We start from the raw sequence: 27980 nt of genomic DNA on the forward strand, positions 1-27980 counted from the left end.
GGCCCCGCCCGCCCCACTCGCTCCTCCGGCGGGCAGCCCAGCCGCAGGTGAGCTTGGAGAAGCGAACGGGAAGGGGGAAGCCGCGGCCCGGGAGGGCCCGGTGCCCGTCCCTACCAATGGAGGGGGAGTGCCGCGGCCTGGCCCCGCCGCCCTGTCCTCCTGGGTTCGGCGTGCCCGCCGGCTCCGCCACGGCTGTGGGGGAGAGGCCTGGGGGCCTCCCCGCGAGCCGCCGAGCGCTGCGGGGGGCGACGGGTGATCGGCTCCTGTTGCTGTGTGCCGGCGGGTGTCGCCGCCCTGGGGCTGGGGGCGTTGGGGGGAGCGTGCGAGGGCCGGGCCGGGCTGGGCTGAGCGGCGCGGGTACGGGGAGCGGGAGAGGTGCTGCTGGCTGACGCCGTGCTGCCGGGTGCTGCACTCGGCAAGGCGTTGCTGCGAGCTGTGGCTTTCTGCGAGATAAAAGGAAGAGGTGAGCAGTTCCCGAAATAAAAGCGGCTTTCGGTGCCGCGGAGTTGATTAGGTAAACAAGGCGGTGTTTGTTTTGGGGGTTTCAGTGGCGGCTGGTGGCTTCCACGCCTTTCCTCTGGTTGAGTGTCTTTCAGAATAAAGATGTTAAGTGGGCCATGTGCATCCCAGGAGTCACCCGTAGACAGATGTCTGCGTCCGAGCTGTGTGTCTACTCTGTGGCATCGCTGAGCTGCCCTGACAGAAAGCAGACGTTGGTTCTCGGGCTCGAAGTGACCCTAACGCTTTAACCTCTAATTGAAAGGAGGCTTCGCGTTCTGCAGTGCAAAGCATTGCACGTCCCCAAATGGGAGTGGTGCGTGCCTCTGCTGGTGCTCTGGTGTCTGGAGATAATAGGTTATGGAGAGTGCTGCGCAAAAACGAAAAACAAGCTTAGCAGTCGTTCTCTTTCATTTCCACTGAAAGTTGCACTGAAAGGAGAGGAGCTTCTGGGAAAGGAGCTGGCATGGGCTGGGAGAAGGTGCTGGTATTCTCTTAGTTATCAGGGCAGTTAATAGCGATGATAACCTGACTCTTAACTGGAAATCCTATTTCTTCTTTTTAGCCTGCTTACTCATCTAATAGCATGTACCTCAGTATTTAGATTCTGGGAACTCGTGAGCATTCATAATAAATGGTGGAAGAACTGTGGGATCTATAGGTCCTTGCTGCAGGGTTTAAACCCTTTCATCCCTGCTTGTGAGAGTTTGTTAAGCTTTTTTTTCTTTTTCCACTAACATTCAAGTGATGAAAGTCACAGGAATTAGCGGTGCTAGTGATGTTTGTCCTTTTTAAAAAAACGTTTTCTATAAAAATTGAAGTGATGTGCTCTTGCACAGAGCAGTCCAAAAAACCTCCAGACCCCTGCATGAGAAGTCAGTTGTGCTGTTATTAAATGGCAGACCATAGTCAGGTTTACTTCTCTACACACATTTGTGTTCTTAACCACCACTAAGCCATCCATTGACATCCCTGCAAATATTTTTTAAGGGGATTCCCTGAGGCAGGAATGTTCTGTCCATGATGAGCCTTTACTCCTGTTAGATTTCAAGTGCATCTGACTTGGAGGATAAAATTGCTGAAGCAGAGGATGTTCCAACTTAGAACCTGATGTATTCCAGTCACTGGGAGTCACAAAGAGTAATGGAGGTATGGTGTCTTGTTACATAAAAAGTTGTTCAGGCAAACATCCTGGCTAATTGCCAATAGCATTGTTTGCCCTGCAGCTTCTCAACTGAAGAAAAAATAATTGTATGAGAAAAATCATGTAGCTCTTTGATTAGGTTTGTTTGTTTTGCCAACCAGGAAAGTGCTATAGGATACAGTGGCCCTGGGAATAAGCTACTGGTCACATGCATGGTGTGTTTTGGGCAGGAAGCTCCTCACCCTCTCATGAGTGCTTACAGCCAAATTCCAGTAAAATCCTAGTACCTCCCAGCTATTGAAATCATTTTGCATCTAAATTGAAATGTGTTTTAAGTGAACAAAGCAGTTTGGTATGCTAGTGACAGTATTCTAATTAATATATTACAACCTGCCCACATCACATATTCAATTACCAGGTGGCTGTTTTAAGGTTCTTTCCTTTGTAATGAAGAATGTATGTGATGAAGCAAGAAAACAGAACAGTTGGTACAACTAGTGCAAATTCACTGGACATTCTGCAAAACATCTTATGAATTTCTAAGGGAAGAAATTGTTACATGTTATTCTGCCTGTTGCAGAAAACCAGCTCAGGATAGTTGTAAAATGTTCCTGAAGTATGCAAAATCTGAAGTGTCTAGTCCTTGTGGATGCGAAGAGCTTAGAGTCCCTTAAACTAGAGGAAATGTGGTTTGCAGACAGACCAGGGAACTGTTAAATCCCGCTTTGCTTCTTATCACATTTCCTTAACAAGTGGGAGTTAGAGTGAGGACCCACCAACCAAGGGTTTGTTGGTGGTCGCTGCTGTGTGTCCAGTCTTTTTGGTAGGCATGAACCCCCATATCCAAAGGGGTGGGCATATAAGGCTGTGTCTTAGGAGCTTTTCACAACAGTAAAATCTGAAATTCCTACCAAAAACAAACAAAAAACCCAGTATTGGATTTAGGGGTGGAAGCAGGTGGGAAAGAAATGCAGTGCAAACTAAGTAATGCTGCTCTAGAACTTCTTGATGAGAGAGAATTGATTGCATACAGGGTGACTTAGTCATTATTGCTCACGTTTTGCTTAGGATTAGTTTGGCATCATCAAAATTCCCAGCAACTCTGAGGCAATAGATGGGTATGCCATGCACAAAGGGGAAAGATGGGAAAACAGGTGTGTAGGAGATGTTAGACAATGTGAAGAGAAATTGTAATGGAAAATCAGTTACTATAGCGAATTCAAAATAAGCTATGCTGTAATCAGTTTATAATGGTAATACAGAGGGGAGCCAGGAATGCAAAAAAGGTAGCAAAAACAGGATAGAGTGGGTTGTATGGTAACTGTGCAGTCATTACTTAGTGGAATTGATGATGCTTATTCTGTGATATTGGCTCCTTAGTTCAATTGATTACAATATAGATTAAATTCCTGCCTTTACAGCTCATTTAATATATTGTATTTTTTTCTCTAACAGAAAGTTTATTACCACATCATTTGATGTGTCAGTGTGGGAATGCCTGGTGCAGTGGCCCACACAATTTCATTAAAACTGGCATGTAAATATACCGTGTGACCAAATGAATAATTCTGGAAACTAAAGAAAATGTGACTTTGTGAAGGAGCTTTGCACCTGTGCTTAGTGGGTGGGTAGCAAGGACCCGCCATACATTCAGGCCCTGCTTCATGTTTCATTTTACTCCAAAGTGCTCTTGTCCTCCTCTGTGTCACTGTTAGGCTCAATCTTGAGCTGTGATTCTTGTCTTCCACTGTCTGAGAATACTTATGTGTAACACCCACATGTAGGGAAGCAGAAGTGTTTCCGTCAACATTAAGTAGAATGAGGTAAACATGGAAGTCTTCGAAACGTGGAGGTCCTATTCAGAGCAATAAAAGCCATCTATGCACTGTATTGTCCTTTTGCTAGTTCTCCTGTTGATTGAAGCACATCCAGCAGCACAGAGGAAAGTTAACCTGGCATTTCAAGCCTGTACCAGTGTAGTCTGGTGTCCAGCATAGCGCAGTATAGCTGTGCTCTCCTTAATGGGCACTTGGTTGGTTGGAGATAACTTCCACACCTTTCCCTATGGAATTTATTTTAGACTTCAAAATGAAATAACCGGTACAGACAGGAAACAGCATTAGTGAGCAGTGCAATATGCCCAGTGATGTCTGTCACATTGGAAACGCCGTTGGCTCTTCAAGTGGTGCCATGGAGGGTGTTTGAGGTGATGGACATGAAGGATGTACTTGAAGCATGGATGGGAGAAGCTTATTCTTGACTATGTCAGTATTTCTACAGAGGTCAAAATAAGCGAATACAGGAACTGAATAAAAGTAATTACTGTGTGGCTGAGCTTTTATGGTAGGATAGTACTGCATTAGCAGTTTTTACACAGTTGACCACTTAATTCCACTTTTGCCTATAACATGCAAATTAAACTTCATTCCAAGCCCCAGGTTTCTTGGATGTTAAGAAATAATGTTTTAAATCACATGTTCTAACAATTGGTTTCTATAAGGTCAAAATTTGTACTTAATAGCTAACTTGAAAGTTCATTGCAGTGCTTCAGTGACTGGTCCTGTGTGGTCATCACCAGTGGCTCATTGGACCTTCTTGTACCTTAAATTCTCTGACTTTTACGTTTTTGGAATGTTCACTAATTTTTAAGTGTATAATACAGTTTTGTTTTTTTTAACTAACATAATTCATGATGCAAAATCAGTGGTGCAGTGCTAGTCTGTATGAGTTTGAATTGCTGAAGCTTCCTTTCTTCCGGCTGCTGTTGTGTATGTTTTTCCCTGGTGCTGATCAGGCATAATGGCTGTGAGATTCCAGCTCATTCATATGCACTGGAATTATGGTATATAATAACACTAGAAGAAAGCACTACAGTCTGGACTTAGGTCATTCAGAATTTGAAGAGCAGGCGCTTTTGGGCTTACTATCAGAAATGGCTTTCTTTTAAGCAAGTTCACCTTCTAAAATTATTTAAAAGTTTGTGCTGCAGTGAAAAAAGGTGTCTGCATGTAACTTCAGTTGTGAAATTGTGTGGTTTGCGATGTTTTGGAGTACCAGAGAAGGATGATGTGCCCTGTGACTTGTTGAGATGCATAAAATGGTATTACTGGATTGTTTTTCCTTGTTAATTGAAGACTGTGGTAAGAACAATAACAGGTTTAAGAAAGCTGTTAGTCTGAATTACTACTTTGGTTTGTGTCATTACTAATTTAGTTTTAACTATAGTGCGACATAAGGAACCATTTTTAGAACATTTCATTTGAAAATACAACTTCATTTCTGTCAGGAATATTTTAAAAGTGCAAAGTTACCTAAGTGATGCTTTTCAGCTGCAGCGCTCTTTCAGAGACGGACTTGTCTCGCAGTTGTGGTTGTCTGCTGGAGCTGAAGCAGGAGCTATTGCTGACCTTTGGACTTGGCAGAGTTACATTCTAAATCTTAATCCAAGTTATATCTCAGTCTTCCTGTTTAAATCTTGTTCTGATAATAACTTGGATCTTAAGTTGTGATCTCTGCTATTTACCCTTCTGCTACTACTGTGAAGAAGGAAGAAGCCTGCTTTTAACCAGTACATCTTTAATGTCTCTAAGAACACCCTATGCAGAAGCTGCTAACTGGTATTTCCTGCGTTCAGAACTAGGTGGGATATGAGCTGTAGATGGATGATGTTCTGAGGCCCATAGGTGGTGATGGACAAAGTATTTTACAAAAACCTGTGTGTATTACCATGCAACTGGCTTCCTGTCAGCCAAAAACTCTGAAAAGGCAGGTATAGTTGTTAGCTCTACCAGTGGGTTTACAGTCACAATTACACTTTAAAAAATAATATTGTAAGGCAGTTACTGATCACCAAATGCTGGTATTTCTCAGCAACTTTTTGTTCAGCTACCAGAGACTGGGATATGAACTGTTTTCTTTTTTGAAATGATACAAGTAGTTTGGGAGGGTTCTGTGGTTTTGTTTTTGGTGGTGGCTTTGTTTGCTTTACTTTTGAGAAACTCTGCTAGCCTGTTAACATACTTGGTCTTCCCAGGTAATTGTTGATTTGGTGCATGTGGAACTTTTGTAGGAGGAAAGCATATGTGACTGTGTTCTGTTTTTTAATTGAATGCAGGTTAACCAACATCTGTTTTATTATCTGTCTTGCAAGTGTTGTGCTTAACAGCTCTAGGAGTCAAACGGGGTAGAAGAATGAATGAAATTATCCAGTCAAGACATTCTGTATAAGACGTACCGGTTAGAAATGAGGTCACATGTGCAGCATGCATAGTTTGAGTATTTTGAAGAACATTGTAAAACTATGTTAGTATAAATGCTTTTGTAAAAACTTGTTATTGCAGGAGAAACTGAAGGATAAACAATTTTGTAACCAAATGCTGGGTTGTTGTTTTTTTTAACAGAAATGTGAACAGTGACATACAACATAATACTGTACCAGAAAGGCTAGAGCTAACTCAGGCTGTTGTAGCTACTCTTGGATTTGTCAGCAATTTGAAGGAAAGATTTTCAGGAAAGTGTTTTTCCTCAACAGATTAAGGTCCTTCCTTCTGGCTGTTATCTGGCAACAACAGGAGTGAGTTTTAACAAAGGTAACTTTTCCAGACTTTATGCAGTATTCAGCCTGTGTGTGTATTAAGGAGAAAGGCTGTAGAATTAGGTTCTGACTCTGCAGACCTGACAGTATTAGAAATTAGTGCAGCTGAATTGAAAGCATGCAAGTGATCAGCTAGAAGTAAAATGTTTTTATAAGTTGACAGTAGTGAAGGTTTTTCAGGCCAGGGGAAATCCTATATTACGCCATGCAGCATTGAAAGGATATTAGATCATGTACTTCTGACTGGAATTTAGAAGTTCAAGGAAATACAACTCACACTTGGGCAGTGTTTAGTGTTGCAATGTGTGTAGAATTAATTCAATTAAAAGTAGATGCAGATACCAGATTTCACCATAGGCAGACTTTTCTAGTACTTCCCTGGAGAGATTGACCTTGAGAATAAGCTGGATATGGCCTGTGACTACTACTGGAATGCCACTGTAGCTTTTATGTTGTGTGGCTGACATCTCTAAGGGGGTCTCAGGTAAGAGAGACATGCCTGAGACCCCCTTAGAGATGTATACCATCTTTACTGGTGACTTCGGTAAGATTTCTTGAATTTGGAGTATGACTGCAAAACTTATTCTACACTGGCACTTCGTGTGGAAAGTGGCAAATTGACCTGAACATTTAAAACTTCACAATAAGATCATGAACCAAAAGCTGTATTTCTAGCAACTGTGTGTTTTGTGATATGATAAATAGCCATTAAGCTACCATTTGTCATACAACTGGCAAGCATATATTGAGCTAAAAAGCAGTTAGTTGCCACTTGGGTCGTTAAATCTACTGGATGGATTCTTACTGAGTTTTCAAATTATAGACCTAATAGTTGTAGAATAAATAATATCTATAATTGGGAAGGATCAGACTCAGTGGTGTTTCAACTTCATGCATGCTGTATTAACATGCAGCGTCAGGTCTGTAACTGCTTGTGTATTTGAATCACCTGCTCGAAAGGTTAATTGCAAGCCCTTGTGTATTTGGAAACCAGTCTCAGTGAGTCATACGTATGAAATCCTTCTCCCATGAATAAAACAAAAATTATTAGGATTTTAGGAAGAACAATTTGTACTGTGTAGAATCTTAACAAGAGAGGGATAACTTACTGAAGAAAATATGGCTGCAAAATTGACGCTGTTACAGTACTATCAGAGAAGAATATGTACATTTGTAAATGAGTGATACAGCGTGGCCAAGCCATGAAATGATTGAAGTTACTTATTTTGCCAAGTCAGATTTCACTAATGAAGTTTATTTACTATATCTGGATGATTCCTTAGAGGAGTAAAAGGAATTTCTTGAAATGCAAAATCCAACATGCTCTTCTTTTGATAGATTCAGTTTGGCTGGTGGGTTTATGCGATCTGCCTGTAGAGAGAGAACACCTGCTTATTCTTGTGAAGAGGAAACAAGAATTATAGTGGTACCTGCTACTGTATGTCTGTTAGTAATGATCTATGTTTGGTCCTGCGTGCTTGGTGCTGTTTGTGTTGCAGCCTTTGTTGTGTGTTTGTACCTGCTGGATCACTTATTCCTGCATCCTCTGCTTCTAGAAGCCAAGTAATAAAAAATGAAGGATTTCCTAGTAGGATATCTTGGTACTGGTGCTTTGCTCTTGTTAAAACGTTACCCAGCTAGACAGTGAGCACACAGAAGATTTCTGCCTCAAACGTGTTTGAAAGCTTAAACTTTTTCTTTGTGAATAATTTCATAGGTGCACTGCTTAAACAAGGCTTCTGTGTTCATTCTGTCTGCACTTACACCTTGAAAGTATGTAAGGATATCATAATACTATATGATTGGCTAATGAGGCAAAAGAAGTTGTTTAGAAGAGAATAAATTCCCTGAGATATTAGGGATAGTCTTACTACCAAGAGAGGTGCATACGACACAGCCCAGATACATTTATGGCCTCTCCTCTATACATTACCTAGGTGTACTGACACAACCTTCCATGAGGAAACTTGTTTCTTGCAGGTGCCATTTATTTCAAGACTTCTCTGTATCAAGCTAACTTTTCGGCCTAGAGAGCAGTGAAACTGTTTGGCTGGAGCATCATTTCAGTAAGTGGGGATCTCACGTTATCCTTTTTGGCCTTAAAAAAGGCTTGTACTGATATTTGCTTTTTCTAGGAAATGAACATCTGATGTTCTGAACTTCTGAATAAAGAAAGAGTACTGGGTTGTTAACAATGAATGTGATACTTATGTTAGAGAAAATGTGTATTTATGGACTTGTACTAGCAAACCTATATTTTTCAACTACATCTTTTGGAAGCTTTCTTCAGACTTTGTTTAAACACTTTATTTTGTCAAGCCAAGTCAAAATGCCTGCATTTAAATCTTTCTTAAATACATTCAATAGATGTTGAAAGCTAAGTGTACAAGGACAAAAAAGGCACACTTGTGATTTGAGATTTCTTCTGAAATATAGTTGGGAAAAGAAAGCTTTTAAAAAAAAATACTGAACATGCTGTGAACAACTTCCTGAGGCAGAGCTCTTTAGCTGCTTTTAAAAGTGTAATGCTGAGGCTCATGCTGTAAATTCTGGCATAGTGCCTTCTAGATAACTCCATTTTTGCTTTCCAGAATAGCTGAAAAGCAGCAGCTTATTGCAAGTGTGTATGATGCCTGACTTGTCCCAGTCAAAGATCTTGGCTTTCTGACACTTTATTGCACCAGAAATGCAGGGTGAAAATACCTCTGGCTAGTATGTCTTGGGTGACACTAGTTGAACAATGCCCATAAAGTATTTCCTCTGATTGGCCTTCAGTTGTTGATTCTGTTACTAAAATTCATCCATGCAGGCTATGCCTTGCCCCTTAGGTTTCTCTGAAGGGGGGAAAAGGTGTCTTTATTCTCTGTGGAAATGCTGAGTACAACTGAATTAGCTGAATTAGCTATATAAGATGAATTAGCAGCTATGTTCTATGTAGCATCTCCCATGACTGAGAATTGACTTCTATTGAGATACTTAATTACAAGTATTTGGTATGGAAAGCTGCTTCTGTTTATGCCCCCCTCTTCAGTTTTACCCTTTCGTTCCTCCTCAGTATTTGGTTGTGCTAGAAAATCTGGTGCATCTTCTTTCTGGGATTAACTTTTGCAAGTTCTCTGACCCTAGCCCAGGTAGCCAAGGAGGCTAATGGCCTCCTGACTTGTGTCAGAAACAGTGTTGCAGGGAAGCGATCATCCACCTGTACTCAGCACTGGTGAGGCTGCACCTGGAGTACTGTGTTCCCTTTCAGGTCCCTCACTATAGGAAAGACATCGAGTCCAGAGAAGGGCAGCAAAGCTGGTGAGGGGTCTGGAGTACAGGTCTTCTGAGGAGCAGCTGAGGGAGTTGGCATTGTTTAGTCTGGAGGAGGCTCAGGGGAGACCTTAGCACTCTCTACAGCTATGTGAAGGGGGGTGTGAAGGGGTGAAGGTTAGCCTCTTGTGTTATTAGTGACAGGACTAGAAGGGATGGCCTCAAGTTGTGCCAGGGGAGCTTCGGGGCTGCCCAGGGAGATGACTGAGTTACTGTCCCGGGGGTGTTCAAGAAACATTTAAATGTAGTACTAAAGAACATGGCTTAGTGGAGAAATATTGTTGGTAAGTGTGTGATTGGACTAGTAGATGATCTTGGAGGTCTTTTCCAGCACTGGTGATTTTATGATTCTATTCTAAGGGAAGGCAAGGCATTTACATTTCATGTTAAAGTGGTTCTTCAGTGCTATAAGTTTCAGAAGGCTTAAGTTCCCTCAATGATTAGAATGGGGTACCAGCCAGGTGTTGAACTAGACTCTGTTGTAAATATGTATTTTACTAAAATTACTTCGCAGTGTAACTTCAACTGAAGTATGAAAACAAGCCTGCTCTTGGTTTCAACTTAGGTGCTGTGTTTCAGTCTGCTTTTTTAGTCTGCTTTTTTTCCCTCTGATCTTTTGGATCTGTCCAGGTAAACTACTTCACATGTTCTATGGTAGCCACTACCTAACCTATAAAAGGTGAGGAATCTCCAGTAGGTACTAAATAGCTGAGGAACTCTGTAAAACTTGCATTGTTTTTCAGCTATGTTTGTGGGCTGGAGCTTCTGCAGTCCAGCTTTTCCCTTGTGTGTGTTTTCTCATCTGTCTTTGGTGCCTGCAAGCTCATTTAAATCTCTTCAAAAGCCTGTGTAGGTTGGTTTTTGTCCAGGCAGACTTCTGAGCTGCTTTCTCACCCAGTTGTTTCAAACACTTGCTGTCAGAAAGGTGAAGATGGGAATATTGGTCAGATGGCAGACTCAGTTTATAGCAGTACTGCAGACGTGCAGTTGAGTTCATGTTGTGTGTTTTGTCAGCAGTTTATGTGGATGGTGATATAGCTTGTTCATTTTGAGTACTCTGGAAGGTTTAAAATTTTAAGACTTTGATTGTGTTCCAGAATGTTTCTGCTGTTCAATTCATCAAGGCTTTTCTGTGTTGTTCCATATCTGCTTCAAGAAATGTTTGTGGAGGTGCTTCCTCAGAAATCTACTTGCAGGATGCCTAGAGGGTTTTTGGGAACCAAATGCTGAAATTAAGGAATGTGGTATACATCTCTAGTCTCATTGTAGAAGCTGCTGCTTAATTCCCAGCTGTGCCCAGGAGCTGGCACCATGGCCCGGTGGGAGCCTTGGCTGCAGCAAGGCTGTGAACTTGGGCACTGCTTGCTTGTGGTTGAGTGAGTTCTTGGACGGATCTCCATGCTTGTGGTGATACCTTAAGAGCATAGTGCTGCTGGCATTTGTGGGGCCACTGTTCTCTGTAGCAGCCCAATGTAATTTTTAAAATGGATTGGGCCTCAGTTACTTGATAAGGAGTTGTTGATGATGAGGTTGACTCTTCTGTTTTCAGTGTCTGAGTATAGTTACAGCTCTAAGTACCCATATCAGGAAGCTGGGAAATACAGGTCTCTTGCCCAAGGATATTTTCTACTGCTGAGAGATTGATCTGAAGTCAGTTTTCTGTTCTTTTCTTTCCTTAGTAGATGTGTAGGCACCTCAGTAAGTTTGTTTTGTGGGTGTGGGGGAGATACATGCCTCTTACGGCATGCCTTAGGCAGCTTTGGAAAGAAGGGTTCTTACTGAAACTTGAATATGATTTGACTGCTTGTTGAAGTCATGGGAAACCAAAACCCAATTCTCAGTTTGGGCCAAAGGATTATCTTCAGGAGAAAGGACTTACTGTGACAGTACTTCTAATTTGTTCTGAGGTGTAGGTTCAGAATACCTGTTCGTTTGTTTTTTTTATTTAATGAGGCTAGTAATTTCCAAGGTTTGGTAGAAAATATGAGTTTGGTTTCCTCTTTCTTTAAGCTGCTACTAAGAGTTTATAGTGATGATTTAATTTTTGAAGTATTTGTTCTACCTTAATACAATACTGATGTTACTTTGTGCTGAGCTTGACAGATGTTGCGTGTTTAAACTGCAATAAAATCACAAATCAAACTTGAGACATGGGGTGTTGGTTATTAGAGTAATGCTGATCTAACCTAAAAAGACTCCTTACTCTCCAGTTCTTAAAACAGCTGGCATAGTGCTACATCCTCATGTATCTTGCCTGTTCCTAGGTCATGGGGTGTTTCTGCTGATCTGGTTTGAATATTGTAATTGCAACCAGCTGTTGGGAGGGATGACTAACCAGTCTCTGTTTGCCTGGATTTGCCTCCTTCCTTTTCCAGGAACATTTTTGTTGCAGGAATATCTCAGTCATTCCTAAATGGTCTTCCAGATAGTCTGCATCTAGTACACTAGTCTGTGCTGATCATTTTTGACCCATGCATTCTGAAGCATGATTTTGCTATTGTTAACCAAACTGAAGCTACTGGACTCAATAAGAACTGAAGTAACTGGATGAAACCATGATATTTTACTAATAAATAAGACTATCTTTCTTGATAGTGCCTGGGGAAATAAAATGTATTCACTCTGATTTCCTTTTTTATCTTTGCTTTTCTGCTTTTTGCTCAGGTTGCTGAACTTTTGTCACCTGTGGGGCAGATGAAGCAACAGATCTGTGAATCACTTTGCAGGAGAATTTGAAAAACTGGACAATATTCAAATTTACTTTAGGACTGAGGAGTTACAGTCAATTTTCACTTTAGAATGAAATAAAGAAGTTACAGCTAACGTTTCTAGTGTGATAGTTTAAACTAAACTTAAAGTACATGATAACATAGATCATAGTTTTAAAAAGAGAAGTTAGTTCAGAAGATCATAGGTTTCCATTATTGTTCAGTAAGCAATTGATAAAATATTTTGCCTTTTGGGAGGTATTCCAGTCAGAGCATACTAATTGTAGTTCTTAATATCATACCCATAGCTCATGTATTTCAATGAAATCACTTGTATTCCTCCAAATTTATCGAATTCTAACAGACTGAATGGAAAAACAGTCAGGTGCTATGATTTGTAAGTTGTAATCGATGCTCTCTATATGAAACAGTCCTCAGGGAAAAAAAGTTGCTAATCATAGAAATGAGTGGGTAATAAAGTTAATGTTACTTTCTTGCAAATCTTTACATAATTTTCCATTAAGAAAAAGAACAGAAGCAAAGGAATTGGAGTTCAGTTTTGATGCCATAGCATTATGAAGGCTATAAAAATACTAATAATAAGAAACTGGTTTGTAATTGAAGGTAGACACCACTATCCCTTCTCATTAAGTAGAATCTACTATGCGAACTGTACTGATTATCTTTAAACACAAAGCTGTGTTTAACCAATCTCCTTCACACAAATGCCTGCAGCAAATGAAAGTTCTCCTGTTAAGGACAACTGCATTTTCACAAAGCCTGCATTCAGCCTTATGTATAGCACTGCAGAAAATGCCAGCTGAATTCGTGCCTGTGATGACGTGACTTAGTGTAATGTTTCTCCTTCCCTGGTCTGCTCTCACTGAGATTGCATTTATGAGACTCTAGAGGGATCAAAATGGACAGCGTAACTTCTTGACCCCTTTTAGTCAGTTTCCCTTGAAAATAAGACCAACTTATCATACGATCTATTCTTCCTTAATTTTTGGATTGTTGGCCAATGTCAGGTACATTCTGAAAAGAGTAGGTGCCTTGGATCTGATTGTTCACTAATTTTGCTGAATATTTGCTGCTAGCTAAAGAGAAATCGGGATCAGTTGTCCTTCTGAAGGAAAACATGCAATGTGAGCTGGACATCCGTTGCTTTGTTTAAGCCAGTATACAGTTGGCCATGTTTGCACATCTGTAAGAATGCTTTGGTTAGTTGTTTTGGAGCACATTATTCTGTAAGAAGTAATTTCCAAAGAGAATCTGAGAATTTGGATGACAAAGGCACTTGCAGTAGAGAGATCAGAAATCACAACTTCATTTTTTTTTTCCCTGTCACATATTTGCAAAGATATCTGGCCATAAAACATTGTCCCTGCAGATGAAAACCTCTCGTTTTACTGGTACCTGATCGTCTTACTTGCTCTTGTGAACCTGGATAGCTGCTCCATGCTTCAAGGCTTTATACAAGAGTTAATATGATACAAACATACTTAGCTTCCTTGTCCAAGTCCCTGTATAGGAACACTCTCCTGTTTGTTTCTCTGTTGGGTGGAACTGAATGCCATGTTTAAATCCAGTGGGTACACGGTATTTCTTGAACAGAAGGGCTACTGTGCAAGGTGTGCAGCTCTGAGAGAGTTAGCATTACTGCAGGTAGCTGCTAGTCTCTTGAGAGAGCTACTGATTTTACACATCCAGCTACAAGTTCCTTTTGCTATGCAGAGTGAGCTTAGGTTGTTTTTCTCCCTACTCTTCATCCTCTTGAGTAGATTTCTACAGCTGGACTGTTGTGGCTGATGCTAACAGGAATTCTAGTTGGTTCTCCTGCAGTTCCTCTGATGTAATCTAAGCACACCCTAACCTGGCTCTACATAAATGATCCTGGCTCCAGCTGGAAGCCTGCTAGCAGATGGAGAACAGAACTGGGGTGAGCACTTATCTGCATGCAGGTTATGAGCAGCTGTAGGGGTTTGCAGAACTTACTTCAGCTGAGCAGCCACTGTGGTGCATTTGTGCATTTCTTTGCTCATACTTGTTGTAAAGGGCAGTTTCCTAGGAGCTTATCTGCAGTGTAGGTGAGGAGAGATCCATAGCATGTTGGTTAGACAGCTCTCGCCCTTCAAGTGAAGATATGGGAGTACGTTGTTGAGCCAGTTAAGCTTTCACTTCTCTTAAGACTTGTTAGACTACACGAAGAACTGTTCAAAAATAAACTCTGGTATATCTCATCAGCTTTATTGCTGGGGTGGGGATTACCGGTGGGTGTGGTAAAAAGCTGACCTGTATCATTGGATAACATAACTATTGACAACACCCTACTTGTCTCTGTGAGCTCCTCTGCTGTGTCATAACATGGGGTTCTACTGCAGAGAGAGCCTGTTCATCTTTGCAGCTCAAAACAATTTTGTATTGTCAAGATGGAAAAAATAAATCTCAGTACAACAAAATATGAAAGTGTACTTTTTTGAGCTACACACAACAGCATTCTTGCTACACTCTGCCAATTTTATCATAAAGTAGAACAATTAAGAAAACAGATAGGAACAAAACTTGTATTTTTTTATGAACACAAAAAAAGGCTATATGAATTAAGGATAGGAAAATTTGCTTTGCATGAGGCATCTTGCATACTTCACAGTTAAAATTGAATTCTATGTTCCACTCTGCTTTAAAAGGCAGATTGAGAAAGGTAGAAGTATGTGGCAGTAACATCACTTTCAAGGTCTGTATTCTCTCAATTGAGGTATTTGCTGTAAGGCAGTCTCTCTGAATTGAACGTCACTTGCACAGAATCTTGCTCACTTTGTAGCTTATTTCTTGGTCTTTTCTACTTTCCCGCTCAGCAGGTCTGAATTTGCCAGTCTTCTATCTTTGTTGGATTGTGAAGAACTTGAAAGCAAACTGACCTCGCTGAGCCTCCTCCCACTACAAGGTGGGGCAGAATATTGATGACAAGCTTATCTTGCAGATTTGAAATGTAATAGCATGAAGTTTAGCTATCTTTGATATCTTACTGGAATGCTGTTCACTGATGGTTATTGATGTCTTGATGACTCAGGATGCTGCTTTGTGTGGTCGGGTCAGTTTTTATTTAATTCTGAGTTTTTCTTTGACTCAGTCTCTTATGCTTCTTTGAAAAGATGTTATCAGGGCTTCTGGAAATGATTGCCTGCCAGAAGATCTTAAAAGAACATTCAGTGGAAAGGAGCATCTTCACTAACTTCACTGTTTATAAGGATCTTTCTGTTTTAAAATCAGATTGTCAGCTGGACAAAGAACAAGAAGTGGCAGCTAATTGTATGCTGGAATCCTGCTAGCTGAATTGGAGCTTCTGTTAGGATAGGAGTATTCCCATTGGTCAGTCAACCTAGAGGTTATAGATTAATTTACAAGTGTTACAGTGAAACATGACTCTTACATATTAAAGCAAATTGTGGTATTGATTTTGCAGAAACACATCTGACAGTGGTCCTGCTGAATTCATTTGAATTTCCTGCGCTATTGATGTTCTTGTGGAATAATATTCTGCTTTGTTACTCAGTGGCCGTACCTATGCATACTGGTGCTTCAGTATTTGTGCATCCACGAGTATTTATTGTAATGTAAGCTTGTCAAAATTAGCTGCTGTTGGTTGCTGATTGGAATTCAGAGGAATGCTTCTATGTATTATTTGTATGAAATACACGTTAGAAAAAAAGTAGGCACAACTTTTGATATACATTCTTTTCTCTTTAGAGAAAAATGCAAAAGCAAAACAATATGGAGTACTTAAAAATGTGATGTAGTAGGTTGAAAATGTACACAGCTTGGAGTTATTTTCATGTTTTCATACTCCCTCTTGAATAAAAAAGAAAGCAGTGGTTCTTCTTAAGCTTCAGTGACCAAAACCCAAATTTGTTTTATGCTCCTGTTTTGTTTCCTTTAAAAAAAAAAAAATGCAATGTAACGTTAGTGATGTTTCTCTGCTACGTGTCTGTAATTAGTACAGCAGCTTACTTGTGCTCATTTCACTTAGATAACCTTTTTGGAAGAAACCATTAAGCCATTTAATATTCAGTTGCATTTTCAGAGTTCTTTGACAGCATAATAGGTAGTGTTATTGTTGTGATCCAGAGTTCTCCATGTAGATTTCTTCTTCCTTTTGCATTTATTTTTTTTAATTCCAGGAAGGATTGGTTCAGTCTTTAATAACATGTCAGTCAGCATGCTTTTATATGTAAGTGCCTCACTGCTAACAAAAGCATGTCCTCAGGTAAGGACTTTGGTGTAAGTTTTAAGGAAATTGCTGTTCTTGATGTTCCAGTTATTTACTTTGCACACAGTGGTGATTCACAATGCAGGAGAATGCAATTTTAGTGTGAGATTGTCAGAAGATCGTGATGAGTAAAGGTATCTTGTTACTGTGCTGTATTATTCTCTCATAGTTCTGTATATAACCAAACTGTGTTGTCATCTGAGTTCTTTCTGAGATTTCTTGTCAACAAAGTTATATTTGTTTCTTATTGCTGTTGTAGGTGTGTTGTGTGTTTACATTCTCTGTAACACAGAAGTCATTTTGCATTTTGGACATTAGAGGTTTTGACCTTAATCTCTGGAGGAAGGGGATTCTGGAGAGAATTTAAGCATTTTTGTAAATCTGTGCAGTGACTTTCCTATGTTTTTAGGACAAAATGTTTTGTCTTCCTTTAAACACAAATACGGTAATACTGTAATTGGGGTAGGTAAGGAATGAAGGGAAGGTGTGGGATGAGAACAGTTGGGGGTCTGCTAAAAGCTATGTGATTAAAAAAAAAAAATCTAAAATCTAATGGGATTATTTTTTTGTATATGCGCACATTAGAGCGTGTGTGGGAATGAACTGTCACAGAGCCCTTTAATATTGTTGAGATGCAGAGATCTGTGTTTGACCAAGCAGTTGTAGGACTAGAACAGCTATTCTAGTACGTTGGGTAACTGTGTTTGTAGTCTACAAGGACAAGTTGAATCTTTGCACTCTGCCTAAACTAGATTATTCTTTGAGTTCCTGATTGACCTGCTGAAACAGGTTATTTTTAGGATTTAAATGACACACTTGCCTGGTTTTCTCTGAAAAAGTGCACAAACCAATCCTTGTTGATGCTGCTGTTGTCCTAGTGCCTGCTATTTTAGCTGGAAATTCCTTTAAATGTCTGGTTTTTTTTCCCCTGCAGCTGTCATATCTCATGCTTTCTTGTGTTGACTCACTGTGGTTTTCTTTTTTCAATTCCTTCTTAGTGAGCTAATAAGAATTCCTGACAAATGCCATGTCTCTAAAAGAAAGCATTACGTACCAAAATGTAAATCTTTTCCCCTAATTGTTGTTGGATGCTGTGAACCTGCCTGTGCCCTTTGCAGGTGGTGATGGCTTTCTTGGCTCATGCCACCAAAAAAAAAGGAAAAGATGAGCTTATTATAATTTGTGGAATGATTTCCAGTAAAAAGTGGTTTTCAGTGAAGGTAACAGGACTCAAACCTAAATCTCTCTAAATCTGAGGTATACGAGGATTTGAAATGAATGTGTTTTAAACAGTGCATGTGAGAGGGAGAAAACTAATGAAGCATTATTTTTTTTTCTAGGTTTTCATTTTAGACCTGTGAATTTTCTGTAATCCAAAGATGGCAGCAAATAAGCCTAAAGGGCAGAATTCGCTGGCTTTACATAAAGTCATCATGGTGGGAAGTGGTGGTGTAGGAAAATCTGCTTTAACACTACAGTTTATGTATGATGAGGTAAGAATGCACACTATAAATTATCCTATGTGATATCTACTATGTAGCGTTACTGAAGCATTAATTGGTACAGTTATTTTCTGAAAAGGTCTAAGTGTATATGATGTACAAATGTCAACTATTAAATTGAGCATAAATATTTTTCACTGACACAGGCTGTGTGTGTGTGTGGATACCTCATCCCTGGAAGTGTTCAAGGCCAGGTTGAATGGGGCCATGGGCAACCTTGTTTACTGGGAGGTGTCTCTGCCCTTAGCATGGGGGTTGGAACTGGGTGGGGTTTAAGGGCCCTTTCCACCCAAACTGTTCTGAGTTTTCTCCTTTAGAGACACCTGTAAAGATATACATTTGCCATTTTTCCCCCCTCAGATTTTTAGGCAATTAGTGGTTTTAGAACTTGCTCCTTTAGAATATATTTTCACACTGGTTACTAGACCTGTTAAAACTCAAGTATTAAAACTCAAAGCTTCTTTGCTTCAGTAAGTTGCTTGATGCTTGAGATGTGACTAATTTTTTTTCCTTTTTTTATGTTGCTGTTGGAGAAGAAAGAAAATCTTGTTTTTCTACTTTTTTTGTCAGTGAAAGTTTTTCTTTTTGACTAAGAAATGGAAGTTTTGCCTTCAGTGTCCCTTAAAAACTGATACTAAATATACTAGGTCGGAACTGCCTGATAGCATAATGAAGTGCGGCCAGATGCTGTGCTTAACCAAAAGTAGACATTTAGTGCATGGCCACTGGTGTTTTGCAGTTGCTTCTAAAATTTCCTTGTAATGGCTGAAAAAAGCAAAACCCTGTAAGTTGTTTGGGTTGATGGAGAGCCTGCTTTAGCTGTGTTGAATAACTTGAGTATTTCATGTAGCCTAAATACATAGGTTTATTTATTTATTATTGTAACCATATGAAATGTTTGCTGTATCCTTACATGAAAATAGATGTGTTTGCCCTGTATGGACCTGGTTTTCAAACAGTAAAATTTTTGTTTCTAGTTTGTAGAAGATTATGAGCCCACCAAAGCCGACAGCTACAGGAAGAAGGTGGTTCTGGATGGGGAAGAAGTCCAAATTGATATATTGGACACAGCAGGGCAGGAGGACTATGCTGCAATTAGAGACAACTACTTCCGAAGTGGAGAAGGCTTTCTTTGTGTTTTCTCTATTACAGAGCTGGAATCATTTGCAGCTACTGCAGATTTCAGGTAGGTTACAAGGCAAGTTATTGTAATTATGTTCTTGTAATTTTTTTTTGCAATATCATTGGTAGTCCAGAATAGATGACTGTAGTCATGTTGCTTTGAATAGATGCCTAACCATGCCTTTATTATCTTTGTACCACTTCAGATATTTTTGCTGCTCTGTTTCTGAATACCAAAGAGGTTACTGCAACAGAGCAGATGCGTAGTAACATTCAGAAGACTGCTGCTCTTTGTAGATCAGTGTTGCTTGATGTTTACGCTACAGTGCAAAGAATCACATTTGTGAGTAGGCAGCCTCTCCAGTGCTGAGTACAGAGGGACAGCCACCTCCCTAATCCTGCTGACTACACTATTTGTTATAAGCTAGAATGCCACTGGCTTCTTGGCCACCTGGGCACACTGCTGGTTCATGTTCAGCCAGCTGTCAACTAACACACTTGAATCCTTTTGGCCCACACAATTTGCCAGACACTCTGCTCCAAGTCTGTAGCGATGCATAGGATTACTGTAACTGAAATGTTGGACTTAGCACTTGGTCTTTTGGATCTCATACAATTGGTCTCAGCTCATCCAGCCACCTCTGGGGGCCTTCCTGCTCTCAGGAAGATTGACACTTCCTCCCAACTTGATGTTTGCAAGTTTAATGAGGGTGCACTTGATCCCCTTGTCCAGATCGTCAATAAAGAAATAAAGATATTATTATGAATTATATATATAGTATATATAAAGATATATAAGATATAAATATATTATTTTTATTATATAAAGATCTTAAACAATGCTGGCTCCAGTACTGACTGCTTTGGAACATCACTCATGATTGGTTGCCAGTTGGATTTAGCTCCTTTCACCACCACTCTTTGGGCCTGGCCCTCCAGCCAGTTTTCTTTAGCCAGCAAAGAGTGCACCTGTCCAAACCATGGGCTGTCAGCTTCTGCAGGAGGGTACTGTGAGAGGTAGAGTCAAAGGCTTTAATAAAATCTTCGTGGATCACATCCACAGCCTCTCCCTCATCAACTAGGTGTGGATGAGGATTTAACAGGCTAGGTTTTTTTATTTTTAAGATGTTTTTCAAGCATACAAAGTATTAAAACCCTTGTAATGGCAGGAGATTTTAATAACATTGTATTATGGGTGTTTAATTTTGCTTGAGAGCCTACTTAAAACATTCATCCCTCTTTGTATCTATAAAGAAAAATATCTCATTGCTATATAATATGTACAGTAAAAAAGATACCACTCCTCCAGAATTTTAGCAGTTCAAAGTTAAACAAAATAGGAGAGATATAATACAAAAGGAAATGATCTGCATCTTGTTGAAATATGCATTCTTAGAGATGTTATTGTAGCTCAGGTTAATTAGTACTAAGTATAGAATACATTTAAAATCTTCTCTGAGGGTGGAGGAGGAGTTATGGAGAGGGGAGAAAGCAAGCTTGTCCCCTTCTGGTGTGTTTTTTTTAATTTATTTTTCTCAGTATGTAAGTGTATGTATTTGTATCTTTAAAGAGAGAGAGAGAGGAGCCCAGACTAATTTACAGGTTTATGCTATGCTTACGTCAGTCCTGGAGGGCTGGTTAGTATGCTTGAGCTCTGTTGTGCAAAATGGCCTCTTCAGATGCCATCTTTCATCTTCCATGGGCCTAGAAGAAAGTCCTTTTTAAGCAAAGGTGAGTGTTGACAATATGTATGCTGAAACAGGAAAAAAAAAATGGGAGAAAAAATCCCTTAGATGTAGAGATTAAAACTCTGCCCAGTACAACTCTTAAAGTGCCTTTCAAGTTGCTTTTGAAACTACTGAAGCCTAAGTGCTAAAATGGGCCTCATAAAAACTATATTCTTTCTGCTCTGTGTAAAAATACCCTGTATCTCCTGAAAGGTACAGTTAAAATACCTTTGGCATTGTCGAGCAGCCTCAGATAATGCCACTTAAGAGATAGATGCAAAAGAAAATGTCCAAATTCTTCTTCAGTCATTTTAGTGTTTCCATAGAATTTTGTTCTGCTTGAATGGCAACAGGAGAGCTGTTCACTGCCACTTAGTATCTTTGATGGGTTTTCCAGTGGGCTCTGAAATACCATCCTTCTTTTAAGTAATTTTTTTTCCAATAGAAAGCAGATCTGCAAGAACTAAATTTTTAAATATTTGAAAGGCAATTTGATAAAATGTGTTCTTGCTTTGAGTAGAATTGAAAAGGCTCTAGAGAATTTAAGTTTTAGACTTCAGGCTGGTATATCTAGTTTTTTTTTTTTAGCTAAAAGTCTTATTTTAACAGATTCTGTCATTGTTGCACTGAATTCTCATATTTCCACTCAACCTAATCCACTGGCTATTCAAACTGCTAAGTATCTGCAAGCACAGTTGCAACATTTGCTCTATTTAGCTGGGAGGGAAGGAATGTTATTTTAATTACATCTGAGAGATGAATGTGGTGTTACAAGCTGCCTCCAGCGCATATTTGCTAGTTTAAAAAGAAGAAAAGCTAACTCAACAAAACTAAATGCTACAAAAAAACATCTTACACCAGCGAGAGGATTCTGATGTATACCAAATCGAAGGATAGTTACAGGATCAGTTAACTCTTTCCAGTTTCTTTCTGTTCTACGTAAAAACTGCCAATAGGCTTCACTTCAGCCAGAAAAGGGAATGTGGTTCTTTGTGCTTTTTGTTGACCTTTCAGAAACTGTTCCACGATGAAGGGGTAAATTTCACTGCTAACTTTGTACTCCTTTCTGAGACGAAAGAGAGAATGCTTGTCTTCCAGGAGCAGTGTTCTTCAGATTGATGTACCAAAGCATTTGTAGTACTCGATTCTATTTAAACTCTCCATCGTAGTGGTTCAAACAGGATCTTTCCTTAAAAATCTGATGTATGTGCAACTTGTTATCCTTACACTGGCTTATAACTGAATTAAGATCTCTATAAGGGGCTGAATGTAAGTGACTTCAGAAAGATTCCTGAAAGGACAAGATTTGTCTCTTGTTAAGCTATATTAGTTTACTACCTAATTAGTTAATTTCATCAGCTTTAAAAGTGGCACATGCATTGCGTTAGAAAAAAAAAGTCAAATGTAAGAATGCAGTCTGGGTATATTAAAGATTGCAATTGCTTAATAGCAGCATAAAGGCAGTGAGAAATACTGGCAAGTAATATCTTTAGTAAAAGGAGAACTGTATTAGTTTAAATTCTCACCTGTTCTACTTTGTTTAATTTGTTACTGATTCATCTTCCTTCCTTCCTGGAAGATTAATAGTCTGTCTTGGTTTAAGATTTTGCTGCTATGTAAGCTTCATAAAAAGAATAAGTGAGTATAAAAGGTGTAGGATGGAAGAGTGTTTTAAGTCCGCATTCTTATTTTTGTGTTCTAAGAATAGTACTCCATAAAATACTTCATTTTTTGCTTTTCTATTTTTCTCTAGGGAGCAGATCTTAAGAGTAAAAGAAGATGAGAACGTTCCTTTTTTGCTAGTAGGTAACAAATCAGATTTGGAAGATAAAAGGCAAGTTTCTATAGAAGAAGCAAAAAACAGAGCTGATCAGTGGAATGTTAACTATGTGGAAACTTCTGCAAAAACGCGAGCCAACGTTGACAAGGTAATAACCTGCCTCATAACTCACCTAATAATGCAAAGAATCTCTGTCAGTTTTTACTTTATACTTGTCTCCTACAGGTCATAGGTTACATGTTCAAGTTATTTTAGCCTCTTTTTTTGGGGGGTGGATTTCAAAACAAATGCTTTTCTCCTATAGCTTGTGATGAGTGCATGACTACGTTGCTTAACATAAAACAGTGAGAATGCATTAGGCATGGAAAGTTATTAGATCCTGAAATGTGATGAGTTAAGTCATTAGACAAGACCTTTTATTGTTAAAAAGTTATTGAGGCAATCGTGTTGGCCTTGCCTTGTGTTTTCTGTAACTGGAAGATAAAACTGCTTCTAGACAGTGAGAATGCTGTCAGAGGAATAAAACGGCTTAGAAAACTAAGGGAGTGTTTGGAATCCTATCTACCTTCGTCTAACCATGTGCCTGTATGTTGTTTTAATGAAGAATGGATTTATTCTTTTAAGTTTTAAATGGCCCAGAAGTGCCTCATGAGTTTTCTGGGATAAAGCCTGGATCAGAAGGTCATAAGAAAGCACAAAGAATATTTATTTCTAAGATGATAAATTACTGATTAGTTGTAAGTATTTCACTTAAATCTTGAGAAGGCAGGACTTCTTGAAACATAGCATTTGGAATAACTCTCAGCCTTGTAGACTGAAAAAGTAGTTGATGTTTGGCAAAAGTAAGAAGCTCGGTTTAAAGTGAAGATTTGTTTCTTTCAGACCTCTTGATAGACTTGATCACCCAGAAATTTTCTGATGTAAATACTTATGAGTAGTTGGAGCATAACAGCAGTAATAGGAGTACTGTTTTGCAGTCACTTAAACTTTACTGTTGTCATCTGTCAGTGTTGTCATTGTGAAGAAGTGGATTGTTCAGTGCTAAAGTAAAAATGTCATGCTGTTCTTCAGGGAACATTAAGTCAATTAAATGCAGAGCAATTCACTTGCTTTTAGTTTTGGTGTATAATTGCAGTTAACATCCACCTATTTCAGTCTTGCAGAAATTCTGAGGTCATCTAAATCTGTTTCATCATCCTTTAGCAGCGGGGGCGAGGAAGTAAATATTTTTAATATATATATATATAACCAGTAACTCTTGCATTCACATGATAGGCTGCTAAAGAGCTCAAGGCTTCTTTTTGGAACAGGTGGCATTATGGATTCAGATTAATATGTATTACATAGAGTTCAGATTTGATGATCCATAAGTGAGAGTCATAGAATGGCTTGGGTTGGAAGGGACCTCAAAGGTCATGTAGTTCCCATCCCCTTCCTACAGGCAGGTTTGCCAGCCACTAACAGGCACTAGGTCAGGCTGCCCATCCAACCTGGCTTTGAACACCTCCAGGGATTGGGCTTCTGCAACTTCACTGGGCAACCTGTTCCAGCACCTCATCCTCTGGCTAAAAAGTTTCTCCCTGATATCTAATCTAAATCTTCCCTCTTTTAATTTAAAACCGTTCCTCCTTGTTCTATCACTGTCTACTCATGTAAGAAGTTGGTTCCCCTCCTGTTTATAAGCTCCCTTTAAGTATTGAAAGGCCACAGTGAGGTCTCCCCTGATCCTTCTCTTTAGGCTGAATAAGCCCAACTTCTTTAACCTTTCTTCCTCAGAGAGATGCTCCAGCCCTTTGATCATCTTCATGGCCTTCCTCTGGACCTGTTTCAAAATGTCCACATCTTTCTTGAGCTGGGTGCCCTGGACCTGGATGTGGTACTCAAGATGGGGTCTCACAAGGGCAGAGTAGAAAGGCACCCTCACCCTGCTGGCCACTCCTCTTTTGGTGTAGCCCAGGATACCATTGGGCTTCTGGGCTGCAAGCACACACTGCTGACTCCTGTTAAGTTTTTAATCTACCAGAATCCTTAAGTCCTTCTCAGCAGGGCTGCTCTCAAGGAGGCTTTGTTGGCCCTAGTGAATACCAGGTATTAGTTACTTGTTTTCTTAAAATCTGAAGTTACGGGATTTATTATGTGAACTTAAGTTAGTATTGTATAAGAAATTTTGCTTCTCTAAATTCCAGAAGGTTGGGTTTGGGCTTTCACTCATTTTGGTAATAACAGTAAGCAAATGAGTACTTTCTCACACTAGGTTATATATCGCAGGTACTGTGATACAGTGCCAGGGCTTAAGCAAGCTGACAGTTACAGCATACCATTAATACTGATTTAAGTAAAAGCAAGTAACTTCAACATCTAGTATCCTAAAGGCAGTTGTATTTTTTGATGGAAACACATAGTTGCATTGATTTTCCTTATATCCTCTGTAATGAAAGTTCATGCTTTTGCTGCGGTCAATATGAGATTAGTGTAATTGCAGATAAAAATACCTACTGTGTTACGTAGAAGAGTTTTTCAGTCCTTGCACTGTCTGTGTTGTATAGAAATGGATCAAGCCCCCCTGGCAGATCAGGAGGGAAGTGTTCCTGATAGAGAAGTTTTAGAATTGTTCAAATAATATGCTATGATAAGATAATAAAGATGAAATAGTTATTTCCTGTAGCCCTCTTTAAGGCAAGATTGTCTTAATGAATGAAGTAACTTTAAGGATCCCTGTCATAGGCCTTAGCTTACAGTCTTTCCTTTCTTAAATAAGTCATTGATATGTCTCCAACTTCTGTTTCCTACTAAGCTACTTGATAATAATGAAGTTTATGCATACTTTGAGCTATCTAATCTAAAAATAGCTTATGTAGTTTTATGGTTGATAACCCGTGTTTAAAGGAAATGCTAATTTATTTTTTCTGCACTTTTTGTTTAGATTTACATCAAGGGCCATAGTGACTGTGAAACAGTTAGTGTGTGCTACTGCCTTATTAATGTGCTTCTAGAACTAATAGTAGCAGTTCTTCAACCTTTGCAGTTCATCACTGAATATTCTCAAAATGTACACTGATTTCCCTGAGTCTCAGTAAGATGTAGATAGAAAATGGGGAAAAAAAAATCCCAGATAGCGATATGAGTCTTACTTTAATTCTTCTGACAAGATCCTACAGGTACCATGAAAGAAGCAGATTTGCATCACATGGGGTTGGCCTTGAAAATCAATGAGAGATTTGTTGGATTAGTATTTTTTTGCTCAAACTGATTATGTATAACTGATTTTATTCTAACCACCAGAAGCAGATGTCATCAGTGATAACCTGAATTAACTCAAAGTTCTGACGGTGTTTTGGCATTTATGTTCTTCTGTCTTTTCCAGGTGTTTTTTGATTTGATGAGAGAAATTAGAGCCAGAAAAATGGAGGACAGCAAAGAGAAGAATGGGAAGAAGAAAAGAAAAAGCCTAGCTAAGAGGATCAGAGAAAGATGTTGCATTTTATAATCAAAACCCTGAATTCTTTTCCTACTTTGACCATACTAATAAAAAAACCATAATTTATAAGCATGCCATTGAAGGCTCAAGTGACTGAAATTACTCTAACATGTTGGAAATTGTAATGTACCACTAAAAGCATGAATTGGAGCTGCACTGAAAGTCAAATTCACTGAAAAAGATTGATGTGGCTTCAAGAGAAGCAAACCATTTCATAATCGCCTACCTTCTCACATTTCTTCTGAATGTAGTGTTTCATGGGAAGTCTTTATTAGTAAACAGAGGGGGAAATATTACTTTATGGTTTCTTGTAAAGCATACTTTTTTATCATTGATAATTGTCACTTTGTCTTGTCTTTCGTTGCCTTGAAAATTACAGTTGTGAACGTGATACCTAACAAAGCGGTATACAGTTGTTTTGCCATGGAGTTATGCAAATTAGGAAAGAATAATGTATATGCGAACAGTTATGCTGAGGAAAACTATATGTGGTTCCGCATTACCTGATTAACCTAGAAGAGTGATGTAATCTTTTACATTGAAACATTTGAATATGCCTTAATTTTAAAACCTAAACATAGCAGGTTGCTTAGTCAAGGGTGTATTTTCAGCTTGTTGCATGGAGACTCTCCCTGTGCATCAGTGCGAGCCTGCCCTCTCTGTAGAGTGGAGTTACATGAATGGTCTCGCTAACTAGCTGTCTGCTAGCGGTGTCTGTTCTTTAAATGTGTGCCATACTATGGTTTTGTGAATAATACAGAGCATATTCAGTCATCTGTAGCTTGGTGAACTATGTGGTATCTTATAGCTAAAAGGTCAGAATATGTGTAAGATGGAAGTCAAAAGTCTATGGCACATCCGAGCCTGGAGTGGTTGCTTAAAACTTAACGTACTGATACCTTGAAGCTTCCCTTTGCAAGTAGATGTTTGTCTAGATGTTTCTTGGGTTTTAACTCCCTGGAGTAGGGTGGAGTGGAGCTGATTCAGTAGTGCTACTGTATTTTGAGTTAAGATGTCTGGGAAATTCCAGTGTCATGGGTTAATTTCTTTTGTGTTCCTGATACTCGGCTGCAGGAACACAGCATGTTATGCTGAAGCTCACTGCAGGTTTTGTACTGTTTAGTCTACTTTATGTTGATTTTAAAATGGGGAACATTGTAGCTACTTTTTGTAGTTAATGTTGATATTAAACAATCAAAGATGCTTTTGCAATACAAAAATATTTACCGTGGACATCCAAAATCCCCAAACAAAATGTACTGCCTCAGTTGCTTCAGAATAGCAAGAATACTTGCACATGGTGAGTGTGCTTCATCTTAACTAAAAATATACCAGAACATTTGAGGGTTTTGGACTCCTTTGGGGTAAGATGGGCTAGATCAATTCCACAAACTGTTATACTTTTTATACATGTGTAAGCCTATAACTGACAACTTATAATGTGCTCAAGCAAACTAGGTAACAAATATTTAACTTTCATGCTAACAGACATTTTAGGGACTCAAGTCTTAGAAGTTATATTTGTCACGTTAAATATTTATCAGTAGGAATTTTGTATGTGCGTTAGTAGACTGCCAAGTGCAGAATTAAAAGTTACTCATGTAACTGTGGCAAATGAGCCAACATCATCTTCTTGTGTACTCATTTTGGTCTATTTAGCCAGGGAGTCTAACCACTAACATTGTGACTTTGCTTTGGAATCTGTCTGCTGGGAGCTGAGGTGTTATGAAGCCACCAGACATATGAAACTTGTCTTGGCTGATGCCTTACCCTGTCCTTTTATTTGCTATTTGAGCCATTGAAAGATGAATAAACTTCCACTTTTTTAAATACTCGTGCAGTGTTAAT

At 39.3% G+C, this 27980-nt stretch overlaps 1 protein-coding gene and 1 long non-coding RNA gene across 29 annotated transcripts in view; one reads left to right on the plus strand and one right to left on the minus strand.

The window, feature by feature from the left end:
- RALA (RAS like proto-oncogene A) lies at window positions 1–27964 on the plus strand. Of its 23 annotated transcripts, none has more exons than XM_046937045.1 (9): window positions 1–47; window positions 1543–1647; window positions 6174–6231; window positions 7575–7674; window positions 8217–8302; window positions 17864–18016; window positions 19003–19211; window positions 22628–22802; window positions 26019–27964. In XM_046937045.1, exons 6-9 carry the CDS (start codon window positions 17903–17905, stop codon window positions 26139–26141), a joined length of 621 nt encoding a protein of 206 aa, XP_046793001.1. In that variant the 5' UTR covers window positions 1–47; window positions 1543–1647; window positions 6174–6231; window positions 7575–7674; window positions 8217–8302; window positions 17864–17902; the 3' UTR covers window positions 26142–27964. The 23 variants fall into 23 exon arrangements, with proteins under 23 accessions (XP_046793001.1, XP_046793064.1, XP_046792946.1 ...); XM_046937108.1 differs by lacking the exon at window positions 1543–1647 and adding an exon at window positions 12213–16520 and having other exon boundaries at window positions 7575–7682; XM_046936990.1 differs by lacking the exon at window positions 1543–1647 and adding an exon at window positions 12213–16520.
- Window positions 14489–27980, minus strand: part of LOC101748400 — a 31351-nt gene continuing 17859 nt past the window's right edge. For 4 of the 6 annotated variants that reach the window (XR_006938096.1, XR_005855740.2, XR_005855732.2 and 1 more), the window contains 2 exons: window positions 20767–20851; window positions 19946–20155 (listed from right to left, as the gene is read on the minus strand). This is a non-coding gene — a long non-coding RNA (uncharacterized LOC101748400). Of the gene's footprint in view, window positions 16188–19945; window positions 20156–20766; window positions 20852–27980 lie in introns of those variants that run through there. The other 2 variants (XR_005855739.2, XR_005855731.2) reach the window with 2 other exon arrangements.

This window comes from Gallus gallus, chromosome 2 (assembly GCF_016699485.2).
Source record: "Gallus gallus isolate bGalGal1 chromosome 2, bGalGal1.mat.broiler.GRCg7b, whole genome shotgun sequence".
Classification (NCBI taxonomy): Eukaryota; Metazoa; Chordata; class Aves; order Galliformes; family Phasianidae; genus Gallus; species Gallus gallus.